At 44.0% G+C, this 13,253-nt stretch overlaps 1 protein-coding gene and 1 long non-coding RNA gene across 6 annotated transcripts in view; one reads left to right on the forward strand and one right to left on the reverse strand.

Moving 5' to 3' along the window:
• Positions 1 to 11,489, forward strand: part of LOC127607702 (plasma membrane calcium-transporting ATPase 1-like) — a 57,960-nt gene extending 46,471 nt beyond the window's left edge. For 2 of the 5 annotated variants that reach the window (XM_052076278.1, XM_052076280.1), the window contains 3 exons: positions 1,575 to 1,757; positions 4,583 to 4,793; positions 6,084 to 6,233. In XM_052076278.1, coding sequence (XP_051932238.1) covers positions 1,575 to 1,757; positions 4,583 to 4,793; positions 6,084 to 6,088 — 399 coding nt within the window. In that variant the 3' untranslated portion in view covers positions 6,089 to 6,233. Of the gene's footprint in view, positions 1 to 1,574; positions 1,758 to 4,582; positions 4,794 to 6,083 lie in introns of all 5 variants that reach the window. The other 3 variants (XM_052076276.1, XM_052076279.1, XM_052076281.1) reach the window with 2 other exon arrangements.
• Positions 11,271 to 11,941, reverse strand: LOC127607761 (uncharacterized). Its single transcript, XR_007964137.1, has 2 exons — positions 11,796 to 11,941; positions 11,271 to 11,506 (listed from the first exon to the last, which is right to left on the reverse strand). It is a non-coding gene; the product is annotated as an uncharacterized LOC127607761 (long non-coding RNA).
• Positions 11,942 to 13,253: the final 1,312 nt, after the last annotated feature.

The raw sequence follows: 13,253 nt of genomic DNA on the forward strand, positions 1-13,253 counted from the left end.
GCGCACATGGCAGCCGGTATAGGAAGGCAGCGCCGCGCCATTATAGACGTCAAGAAGACGCACAAGCAGCCTGCTGGGTTCACGCGGAGGACAAATGATGCTGACTGAAAAAGTGTGGGAAGGCGTCAAGTCAATATAGCCCACATATCAGACCACATAGGCAAGTTGAAACCCGATGCAAACAAAAAATAAATACAGCACAAAAAAAATCTATAATGGCGGCCCGGTAGTCCAGTGGTTAGCACGTCGGCTTCACAGTGCTGAGGTACCGGGTTCGATTCCAGCTCCGGACTCCCTGTGTGGAGTTTGCATGTTCTCCCCGGGCCTGCGTGGGTTTTCTCCGGGTGCTCCGGTTTCCTCCCACATTCCAAAAACATGCGTGGCAGGCTGATTGAACACTCTAAATTGTCCCTAGGTGTGAGTGTGAGTGCGAATGGTTGTTCGTCTCTGTGTGCCCTGTGATTGGCTGGCAACCAATTCAGGGTGTCCCCCGCCTACTGCCCGGAGACAGCTGGGATAGGCTCCAGCGCCCCCGCGACCCTCGTGAGGATCAAGCGGTACGGAAAATGAATGAATGAATGAATGAATGAATGAATGAATGAATGAATGAATGAAAAATCTATAATAATAATCACATGTGGTAAAAGTCCCCTCTATCATCCCCTTGTAATAAGTAAAATCTGTGATATAGAAATTGAAATACCTCCTATGGGTGGTTTTTACTCACTTGTATTCTTTGGCGTTCGACTCAGCACGACTTAGATTTGTTCTTGATTTTACTGCTTGGTGCTTTCTACCGCCTTTATTACCAATTCGTCTTACTGTTTATTCATTCATTCATTCATTCATCTTCCGAGCCGCTTGATCCTCACTAGGGTCGCGGGGGGGTGCTGGAGCCTATCCCAGCTGTCTCCGGGCAGTAGGCGGGGGACACCCTGAATCGGTTGCCAGCCAATCACAGGGCACACAGAAACGAACAACCATCCACGATCACACTCACACCTAGGGACAATTTAGAGTGTTCAATCAACCTGCCACGCATGTTTTTGGAATGTGGGAGGAAACCGGAGCACCCGGAGAAAACCCACGCAGGCCCGGGGAGAACATGCAAACTCCACACAGGGAGGCCGGAGCTGGAATCGAACCCGGTACCTCTGCACTGTGAAGCCCACGTGCTAACCACTGGACTACCGGGCCGCCCCTTACTGTTTATTGTGTATGTTAAATTGCTCCATGTACAGCACTTTGTATGCAGCGATGGCTGTTTGAAAGTACTCGAGAAATACTCTTGACTTGACTTGGTCGCCTTTAAGCTTCTTAAACACACTTTTAAAATAACGAAACCGCATTTTAAAAACACAATATATGCACAACACGCTCTTGACGAGTACACCCGTCAGTAGCAGTCAAGGAGTTCATTTCAATGCGATTTGTTTTGATTCATTTGAGAAATGCTAATGCCAGTTTAGCTTTCGAGCTTTGTTTGGTCATAAGAAACTTCACAGTTAAGACTTGTCACTTGCTCGCGCCTGGCCGGTCCAGTAAGTGACGGGAGTGCTTTTGCGGTCCCGCAGCTGATCTCGTCGGTGCCCACGCACCGCCTGAAGTTCCTGAAGGAGGCGGGGCACGGCACCAAAAAGGAGGAGATCCACGAGGAGGAGATGGCGGCCGACGCCGATGAAATCGACCACGCCGAGATGGAGCTCAGGCGGGGACAGATCCTCTGGTTCCGCGGCCTCAACCGCATTCAGACGCAGGTACGACCGCAGCAACGTTGGATGAAAGTATTGGGACGCGCCGCTTTATTTATAAACCAGTTTTCCCTTCGTCCGAATGGTTCCAAAATTCGGAGTCCATAAAATACACGCGGAATACTTCCTGTGAATCGAGGAAGGCCCTGCTCAATGGGGTAGTACTTGGAAAGTGTGCAATTTATCCACATAGTCAAGTTTGTAAGTCAATGAAAAGTCAGTGTGTGGTTTTCTGTTAAACAGATGTTTTCTTAATTTCACACTCTGCTGCCACACTCAAGCCCAATAAGCTTCATGGACATTTTCATCCAGTCGCCACGCAACGTGGGAGGTGTTTGTGTGTGTCAGTGCGTGTGTGTGTGTGTGGGGGGGGGGGGCGCTCCTACAGGATTGATTAACGCTCACTGAGCGTTAAGTTGTGTCCACGGGCAGTCCCATTGAGTCTCTATGGGCTTCATTAGCTTCGGCGCTAACGCCCGAACTGCACACGCTAGCAGGTTCTGCAGTTCTTTCCAGCCGTCTTCGGGCAGTAGGTGGGGGACACCCTGAACTGGTTGCCAGCCAATCGCAGGGCTCACAGAGGCAATCAATCACACTAAAGGGCAACGTCATAAAGAAAGTAAAAACATCAAAGTAAAACAACAGCAACGCCGAAAGATTGTAATGAGTAGTAAGGAAGAGATTTTTACAATAATGCAACACAACACAATACACTAACCCAGGGGTCCCCAAACTGCGGCCCGCGGGCAGGATACGGCCCGTGGGCACATTTGACCCGGCCCTCTAACCCTCCTGTTGTCCTTGGGTCATAATGACCCACCACTGTGTTAAAAACGCCCAAAAAAACCCTAAATGATAATAATAATGAAATTTTATGACTTTTCTTAGATTGTCCCCAACTGCAGAAAAATTGAAATGTTGTTTTTATTCACATTTCCATGGAAGCTGTACAAAAAAAAAAGTACAAAGGTGGTCTACGGGGCAAAATGACCCATGACGCAAATAGGGTTGAAATCAAGGTCACAAAGTTATTTCCACACCATATAGAATGTTTCAGTGTTTTAGTAGAACACGTGAACAAGACGGTAGCAGACATAAACAAGACAAGATAGGTGGCGTTCTCGTAGATGGCAGAACTCTTTTTTTTTTTTGTGGATTTCAAGGGGCTATAAAGAGAGGGAGTTGTTTAGTTTTTATTTATTTCCTGTTTTTTTCTGTGAAGAACTCAGATAGGGTTATTTATTCATTCATTCATCTTCCGAGCCGCTTGATCCTCACTAGGGTCGCGGGGGGTGCTGGAGCCTATCCCAGCTGTCTTCGGGCAGTAGGCGGGGGACACCCTGAATCGGTTGCCAGCCAATCGCAGGGCACACAGAAACGAACAACCATTCGCACTCACACTCACACCTAGGGACAATTTAGAGCGTCCAATCAGCCTGCCATGCATATTTTTGGAATGTGGGAGGAAACCGGAGCACCCGGAGAAAACCCACGCAGGCCCGGGGAGAACATGCAAACTCCACACAGGGAGGCCGGAGCTGGAATCAAACCCGGTACCTCTGCACTGTGAAGCCGACGTGCTAATAGGGTTATTTAGTTATTATTTATTTCATTAATAGTGTAATTATTTGTTTCCTGACTTTTTTTTCTGTCAAGAACCTGGAAAGGGTTATTTGGTTATGTGTGGCTTTCTGGGAAACAATAATTTTTTTTAAGCTCCCCTACGATCGTTGATGTTACAAACTGAGAAGGGAAAAGTTATGTGGCCCTCACAGGAAAAAGTTTGGGGACCCCTGCACTAACTCTTTCAAATGAAATGTTGCCGTCCCAAGCCCTGGTGGAGTGTTAAAATGTGACTCCTCCTTCTGGGCAAACTGAATGCAAAGGAGGCGACAAAAAGTCTGCCGGCTAATTAGCGTCTTATCTCTCCACGCTCCTCTTCCCGTCCTCCTCCTCTTAATCCTGGCAACAGCGTGAGGTATAATTTCTAACAAGCTTCATATCGCAGACCGAAGCTTATCGCTCACTCGTTGGCGCCTTCTTCTCGTCCCCGAGTGCCGGCCGGCCTCTTTGTTCGCTCTTCCGTGTCTTCCTTCGGCTTCATCACACCTCCTCCTCCCGGCTTTGTCTTCGCTAAATGAATGCCACACTTTTCTTCTCCCATTGTGCTTCTTTCTCCAACTCTGTCATGACCTTAATTCTCTGACCGTCGTCACCATCATCGTCCTCGTCGCCACTCCAGAGTTTGCATGTGGCCACAAGATTAGGTACGGTTGACAATGGCATCCGCGTGATGACTTTTTTTTTTTTCCATGTGCATCAAATAGATTGTTCAATGGGTCGGCGTGAAAGACCGAAAGGAAGGCAGCAGGGCTTCTTGAGACGTTGTGTCGCTGTATTCATGATAGACATGTCAGGTTGCTCAGTCAAACCGACTTTCACTGCCGGACTTTTGACTGACTTCTTTTTTAGCTGGCATTCTTGAAACGTTTTGGCGGGGTCTACTCAAAATCGGAGTATCTATTTTGTTTCATGTCGCTCAGTCAAACTGGCTTTAGAGGCTGAATTTTCAAAAGCGCCTGTCCAGTAATGAGAAAAGATGCTATAGCCTTGAAATAAAATGTCTTCTTGTTAACAAGATGGAGGCTTTTTGCTTGTGGTCCAGCAAATCAAGTACTGTAATCGCCTAACGTCACCCTTAAGGCCTTTTCTCTCTGACCTGTGTGTGTGTGTGTGTGTGTGCTGTCTAACTTTCTTCTTCCAGCTTTGTCTAACCTTGTCCCTCCAGTAACCGTCCCTCCTTTGCGTCCTCCCTCCTTGGCTTCCTTCAGATGGACGTGGTGTACACCTTCCAGACGGGCCAGGCGGCTGTGCCCGGTGCCCTGCGCCGGCAGCCCTCGGTGGTCAGCCAGCACAATGACGCCGCCGGCGCCAAAACGCTCTCTAGTCCCACTCACTTAGGCCTTAGCGCCTCCTCCTCTCTCGGCAACTCGGCCGGGGGGGCCACCGCCCCCGCCGCTTCTTCCTCCTCCGCTGCAGGCAGTGAGTCGGCTAACGCTAAGGCTAAAGCCTAGCTGGACTCTTTCTTTTCTTCTCTTTTTAACTGCATGAACGCTGCCTGCAGGTTGTCTGCACCTCACGCCGGGTCGTCGTGACAACAGTCGACAGTATTTGATGATGCACACAACAAAGCTAATGAATTGACTTTAGCCATGACGTTAGCGCAACCAAAATAACTTAAGCCTTACGACAGACCCCATGCTAACAATTTCGTCCTATCTTGTCATTGTTTCGTTATCGTCATGAAAAAAAAAGGAGGGCATTAAGAGAATAATTTCTCGTCGTCATCGTTGACGAAAACAACACTGGCGTGCAGACAGCCTACTGGTTCCCTGACTTGAAGCGTCTTTGCATGTTGTGCTGCTTTCTACTTTCTTTGTCATTCATCTTGTGACCAGCTGTCAAGTGTGACTTCAACATCCCGCCATTTTTTGGGCGGTGGGGATAGGGAGGATTCTTGCTGAAGGATTAATTTTTTAAATTTTGTATTATTCCCCCTCACGTTTGAGTTCTCAATTATTAGTTGTCGGAATTTGGAGGTTGAAGAAACCAAATTGCGATTGTGATGTTTTTGCGTTGTTATCTTGTGGACATTTAGTCACATTTAAATGGGAACGTACTAGTTGATACATATTAGTGGGTTAGCTTTATGTTAAATGTGTTATCTTGCTAGCTTTAAGTTAAACAAGTTAATATGTCCGCATTCAGTTCAACATGTTAGCTGTAAATTGGACACATTAGCATGTTAGCTTTAGTTTAGACTTTTTAGCGTTAAGTAGTTAAAAGTTGGACTTTTCAGGCATGTTGAAATGGACATGTGTAAGAGATGTACAGTATTAGTTTGTGTTTCGTTTGTTTATCTGGTTCTTGACAATTAAAGACAGAAAAAGCTAAGTGTGAGCATACTAGCTTGAAGTAGCGTTAAGTGAAACACGGTAGTTCAGAATGCTCACCTGGTTTAAAGCCATCAAACATCTTGGCGTGTTAGCTTTAAGTTCAGCATGTTACCGTCTGCGATTTAACTGTAGTCTTATTTGTATCGTACGAGAAATAAACCCAAGTCCAAATAATCCACATGTATTTTGTTATGTTTGGATTTCCACAACTTTGTAGCTCTGCTGTGGCCATTTTTGTCATGTTTTGCCACACCCCTGGTTTCCCATCAGCCCCAGCTACCTGGCATCCATCCACCCTTTGCTCCAATTAAGAGCAAAACAAATAAAAAACACTCTCTAACATACTTATATGTCCTTTTTTTTTTTTCCTCTTCAGATTAAGGTGGTGAACGCATTCCGGAGCTCGTTGTACGAAGGTCTTGAGAGTCCAGCGTCGCGTAACTCCATTCACAGCTTCATGGCTCATCCCGAGTTTGTCCCGCTCTCCGAGGAGGAAGCTCGCATCCCGCCCATTGAGGAGTCAGGAGAAGAGATTCAAACCCTCCCGGGAACCTCCTCGTCCTTGTCCTCCTCTGTTATGCTGGGAGATTCCACCTCGTCAACCGCTTAAACTTCCTCCTACTCCTCTTTCCTCGTCATCGTCACCATTGTCTCACTCTGACACCATCGTCTTTTTTTCCCCTTTCTCACTCAGTGGCAGAATTCCCGCCACACACGTCTCCGTTGTTTTATTTTAGCAGCGGAAATATGTCATGAACAGCTTTTGTGGTTTGTTAGCAGCATGTGGCTAACCACAAAAAAACAATGTTAGCAGGTGGCTAACAATATCAAGTCAAACACTCATTCCTGAGTTTTTTTTTGTGAATATTCCAGTCAGAAGTTTTTCACTGTTAACAGTTTTTAGCATGTGGCTAAAACCAAGTTGTGCGCATCAGGCTAACAAGTCAAAACCTCATTGCTGATATTTTTTAGCAGCAAAAATCCTCCATCACTTGTTTTTATCGTAAGTGGGGTTCTCAGCTTGCAAGTAAAAACAACAAATTGTTAGCTTGTGGCTAACAACAAGTCAAGAAAATTCCTTGTCAATTCTGTGACACATGGAAGAATTCTTCATAGTTTCTTGTTAGCGAAAAATGAGTCAAAAACTAATTCCTGACATTTTTCAGCCGCAAAAATTCTCTCATCCGCAGTTTTTCGATGTTATGGGGCTGTTAGCTTGTGGCTAAACACAAAAAGTTGTTAGCATGTGCCTAAAAAATTAAGTAAAGAATTTTCCTCAACATTCCGCAAACACGTTGGGAAGAATTCCTCGCCCTGGGTTGTTAGCTAAGTCAAAAACTCATGCCCCAACACACGGGTGGCAAAATTCCCACAATTTTTCTAACTGTTAAAATTACTTGTTCGCTGTGTTTTAGCATTAGCACGTCGTTAGCATGTGGATAAAAACAACAATAACAAAAAGTCAAAACACTAATCCCACCACTCAGATTTCTCGCCAACCTTTTTTAGTAATGAAAACTCCTTGTGAGGTGCTTTAGCGGGTTGTCAGCAGCATGTCGGTATAACAACAAAAACAATGAAAAAAACAGCACTGTACTTGACCGTGAAAAAAAACTAACAAAAAAAACCCAAGTGCAGTGATCGTGTACATATGCTTCCGCTAAAGGCTAACGGAGATTATTGATTTTTTTTTCCCAGGCATTTAGATTTTTGTTCTTCTCTGTTCACTCTCTAACGAATGTTCTTTGTTGTGTCACACTACTGCAGTCTTCAAAGAAAACCGTTTTCCTTGTTAGCGTCTCTTTTGTTTTTTTGCTGTTTGCATGTTGAAAGACAGAATGTTTATACTGAAAATGATGGTGGACGATCAAATCGGAAAATGGCAGCAGGGATGGGTGAGGGCCGGTGGGGTTATTAGTGGGCGGGGGTGGCGGGAGGGGCGTGCATGATGTGTTTTATCAGTGTTGCAGTGCATGCTAACTCAGAAATGAATGTTTGGTCATTGTGGTCCAGTGCTCGCCGACTTGTCCACATTCTGTCTGCAGGAAGTAGCTGTTGGCGTGAGCTAGCGTGCTAGTGTGGCTGTTAGCGGCTTCATTATTAAGCAGTAATGTAATGTCAACAATGGGCTAGTTGCTACCGATCAAATTCATTTCAGCATGCTACCATGCTTGTTTAAAGTCAAATATATTCGCATGCTAGCTAAACATTTTATTGTCATCAAAAGTCATCAAGCGTGTTAGCATAATTTTAAATTCAGTAATAATCAAACACGTTAGCATGCTAGTTAAGTCAACAACCATGTTGGTGACACTGAGCTGTTTTGAATTCAAAACACAACAGGATGCTAGTATAAGGGCACTGAACACGCTAGGTTAAAGCCAGACATTTTAGCTTGCCGGTTTAGAGTCATCACAAAATTTCAGCGCGTTAGTTTAAGTCAAACACATTCGTGACATTGGGCGAGTTTCTTGTCAAACATATTGCCGTGCTAGTTTAAAAGTCAGCACGGTAGCAACATTACAATAGTTTAAAGTCACACATCTAAGCATGCTAGTTTAAAATCAATTAAGTTAGCAACATCTCGCTAGATTAAGTCATGAAACAAGTAAGTTTCCCCTTTTCACTCGGCGGATAATTTAGCGATTGCGCTTGTTTTAAATAAAGGTTTCAGCATCTATGTTTTAGTCTAACATCGTAGCTCACTGGTTATATATATATTTTTTTCCACTAGTCATTTTAGTGTTGGAGTTAAGATCCAACTCGTGAGAATCGTCACACTTTCAAACACTTTTGCGTAGTAGTTTAAGGTTATCATTAAAGTCAAACTTGATGGTACCATCGTCTAGTTGAAAGCATCAAACCTTTTCGCATGCAGGTTTTATGTGTAACTTTCTTGCCATTTTTTTTTGTTTTGTTTTAAACGTGAACATATTAGCCAACTAGTTTAACGTGACCAATATCGCGCTGGTTCGAAGTCAAACACATTAGTCACATCACGTTGGTTGAAAGAGATCAAACCTTGTGAGCACGCTAATTGAACGTCAAATGTGTTGGCGACATGGTGCTTTTTCAGTCAAACGTTGAGCGGCATTGTGCTCCTTCAAAGTTGAACACGTTAGCCTGCTAGCTTAAAGTCACATTTGCGAGAACACGCTAGTTCACAATCGAATACGTTCGACACATCTCGCTATTTGAAAGCCATCAAGCGCGCTAGTCAGTGAAAATCAAAGCTTCCTGCCAGCTGACAGCAAGTTGGCGTTTCTGTGAACACGCTCAGCCATCATTGTATGTTAAAAGACAAACTGTTTTGTGTCGTCTTTATCCCCTCCCTGGTCTTTCAAACTGAGTGGACACAAACTCAAGTTGGCCGTGGAGAGAAGGAATCCTGCCATGTTTGTGTCTGAGGCGACTACCCCTTTGTTTTTCTCTATGTAATACAGAGCCATAGTCACTAGAGCCTGGTGTTTTTTGGAGAGGGGGTTTGGGTGGGTGGGGGGGGGGGGGGACTTTCAGCCCGGAAAAAAAAACAACCTCGGCCGTTACTGCCGCCAGAGTCTCTCCAAGGAGCTGTATGATGTTTACACGAAGAGATTCCCGCTCATTTTCGCCCCACTTCCTGCTTGACGGCAATGCGGGGAGTCTCTCTCTCTTTGCATGCGTTTCATATCAAAATGTGTTGCTCATTTTTTTATGACTTTTTGTGTATTTTTATATTCACAACTTTTTAATATTTTGGAGAATATGTAAGTCATCAGTGACACTCCATCCATGACGTCTTTGTTTGTTTGCCCCCGCCCTCTCGCGTTCTCTTTGATGTTGCTGCCACGTGTTGTGTTGCCATGGTTACAACACACACATACCCGCGTCAGTGACTTGTTTACTTTCTGCTCGGTCGGAATGCCGAAGTTCCGATTGGCCACCGTCCTGCCTCAGGAGCCGACCAGAAGTCCCCTTTTCCTATTGATGCCAAACCTCATTGCCGGGCAACAAGCGCATTGTAAACATCACCATGACGACAGCATCATCTCGTGGATCTACACACAACGCCATGGCGACAGCATCTCTCCGATATACAAACTTTGTGCCACGGTGACAAGTGTGTCTTAAACAGCATCACCATGGCAACAAGAACATCTTGAGAGTGTCACAAGGGCAACATGAGCATCACCATGTTGATGGTGTCATTGGGATCTCCTAGAGCATCGCCATGGCAATGGAAGCATCTAAACCAACACCGCAATGTCGAACATAAGAATCTTCAAGCAGTTCCTCGGTGATGGCAACTTCCAAACATCTCCATGGCAACGGAAGCGTTTTACAGCCACCAAAAACATCACCACGACGACACCATCTTGATGAGCTTGAAACGGTCCCTCCACGGCAACCGAAGGATCTTGCCAACCTCCAAACATCACCATGTCGACAGCATCTCGAGGAACACCAAATAGCCTTGCCACAGCAACGGAAACATCTCGCCAACTTCCAAACATTGCCAGCGACTTGAGAAACGCCAAACGGTCGCCCAGGCAACAGGAGGAGCATCTCACCAAACAGGATCTCTGTGGCAATGAACATCTTCAAAAATCTAGCTGATCTCCAAACTATTTGCCATGGCGACTGCATCTTTCCAAACTCTTGACTCATGTCAAAGGGGTCGGACCCTGCGGCGGGACAACTTCTTGGCGGCCATTTTACATGGACAAGGAATCCAGTATGTGTGTGTGTGTGTGTGTGTGTTTTCTGACATGACCATCAGTCCCCCCTGCAGGAGGTACAGTACTATGTAAATAACACATCACAAATGTGATCATCATGCTTTAAAAAATAACAATAATAATCCTGCCAAAGTACTGATACCCACCTATTTTTTTCCTTCTTCCCCCACTGCCCGCCATACCAAACAAAGGGCGCCCATCGTGTTGGACTTGCTTGCCTCTTAAAAAAAAAAAATCATAATAATCAGAATGTGACTGGAAAATTCCATGAACATGATTGAAATATCCACATCGGGCACAGAAAAGAAACCTGCCTTTTCTCTAAAAAAAAAAAAAAAAAATACTTTTCTATATCACATCCATATATTTATATCTAGTATGTGTGTCTATACATATATATATATATTAGATGTAAATATATCGATACATTCTCAGTCGATGGTAAAAAAGACTTGTTTTCCGTGCTAACGATGCTACTGATGATGATCCAATTAGGTGCGTGATGGTAGGTGTTATGATTATTCTTTTCTTTTTTTTTTATAAACAGCATAATCATCTGTGTGGCATGCATGATGTATAATATTACCTACCCATCATTTTTCCGTGTTTCTAAAAAGCAATATGTCCAACCTGGTGCGATTGGCTGCGTCGTGTTCCATGTCCCCTTGAGCCACTACTTGATCCTGCCTCCACACACACAAAACACGCAAGCACGCACACACACACACACACACACGGAAAAAAACAAAAACACTAGAACAAGTGCATTTGGATCCAATTAAGTGTTGAGTGTTCAATGTCGTGTGTTGTTCATGTTTTTTTTTTGTATGGAATGGAACATCCCAAATGTTGACTTGTTTTCCTGTCAATCCCGAGCACACAAAGGCTGATATTCCCCATCCCTCCCGTCACTCTACCTTACCGTCCCACCGTTTGGAGGACAACCGTTTGACCCTCGACCAATCGGGTCCGATGAAAAAGCAATAGATAGATTTTGCGAGACAAATCGGCATTTGACAGGATGAGTCGTAGACTGGGTGATTGCTTGAAAAGTCCTAAGAATCTTCCGTACCGCTTGATCCTCACTAGGGTCGCGGGGGGTGCTGGAGCCCATCCCAGCCGTCTCCGGGCAGTAGGCGGGGGACACCCTGAATCGGTTGCCAGCCAATCGCAGGGCACACTGAAACAAACAACCATTCGCACTCACACTCACACCTAGGGACAATTTAGAGTGTTCAATCAGCCTGCCACACATGTTTTTGGAATGTGGGAGGAAACCGGAGCACCCGGAGAAAACCCACGCAGGCCCGGAGAGAACATGCAAACTCCACACAGGGAGGCTGGAGCTGGAATCGATTTTTTTAAAAAACACCAATATTTTCTGTTTGGTTGAGGGTTTTTTTAAAGGGAAAAAAAAACATTTCAAGTTTCAAATCTAATTATAATCATGATCACTAATCATTTGACAATTTTTCTTTTCATCTGAAAACTTACAAGAAAAAAATTCGGATTTTGCAAAGTTTGATTATTTTTCCTCGAAGCAAAAAAAAAAGTTCAAAATTGTCATTTTTGTTCTTGAAAAAGATTACACGTGTATTGAAATAAATGATAATTTTTTTAATGTGGGACTGTTTCCTCCCAAGGCGGCACGATGATTGACTGGTTAACACGTTTGCCTCGCAGTACAGAGGCGCAGGGTCTGATTCCAGGCCTGAGCCTTTTTCTGACCAGTTTGCATGTTTTCCCCATGCCTTTGTGGGATTTCTCCGGGGATTCCGGTTTCCTCCCACGTTCTAAAACATGCACGATAGGTCAATTGATCACTCTTAAAGCCTTCAATTCCTCCCTAAATTTGCATCAATCCGTTTTTTTTTTTTTTGTGTGTGGCATTAACCCTTTCCTGTAACCTAATAACATGATAAGCTATCCACTGTAGTAAACACTCTCCCTGAAAAGGTTAAGCGATTAAATTGTGATTTTTCTTTTCTAAATAAAATCTCACAAAAATCTTAATGACAATTTTAATAAAACAAGAACATGTTTATGTTCTGTTTCTCTTTTTGTTTTACCCTGATTTAAAAAAAACATCTATGAGATTAGAGTTGTAGAATTTAGAGGGGGCGTAAAAAAAGCTTTATTTAAATGGCATTAATTTTCAAGAGAAATATAGTTTTTTTAATGTTTTCCCAAGATGAAGGTTTTTACGCTTTTTCTGTTATTTCCTTCCTTAATAGTGCTAAAATAGCTCAACTAACAGCCTCACAAACCGTCAACCAATTGTTCTCCAATCAAAACATCTGGTCTCCATCACGCTAAGTGGGTGAATGTTGTCGCTTGTTTAGTTTTTATGTTCATGTCAGCATCAATCGATCTGTCTTGTCGTTGTTATCATGTCTTGCGATGTTAGTGTGATATGTTAAATCGCTGCATGTACAGCACTTTGTATGCAGCGATGGCTGTTTGAAAGTGCTCTATAAATACTGTTGACTTGACTTGACATTTCTCATAGACCCTTTTGGGACTAGTTTAACCAACCGTTACTTATATGTTCTGTTTCATATCGGTCACAAATGTTAATGTTCATGTCTTTATATTACCTTTACAACTTTCTTGTAAGGCAACGTTTCCCATGCTAGCTCACTAATTTACAATGGCCAAACATGGCCGCAGAACGTGGTCCAAATCATGCTAGCGTGTCAAGATTAGATAAGATTAGTGACTGACATTCCAAGGTTTACGATGCTTCTATTGGTGCACTAATTTACGATTGTTAAAACAACATCCGTATCTTCTATGTTAGTATACTGATGTGGACGATTAATGCGCTT

The sequence above is a fragment of the Hippocampus zosterae genome, chromosome 9, assembly GCF_025434085.1.
Source record: "Hippocampus zosterae strain Florida chromosome 9, ASM2543408v3, whole genome shotgun sequence".
NCBI lineage: Eukaryota > Metazoa > Chordata > Actinopteri > Syngnathiformes > Syngnathidae > Hippocampus > Hippocampus zosterae.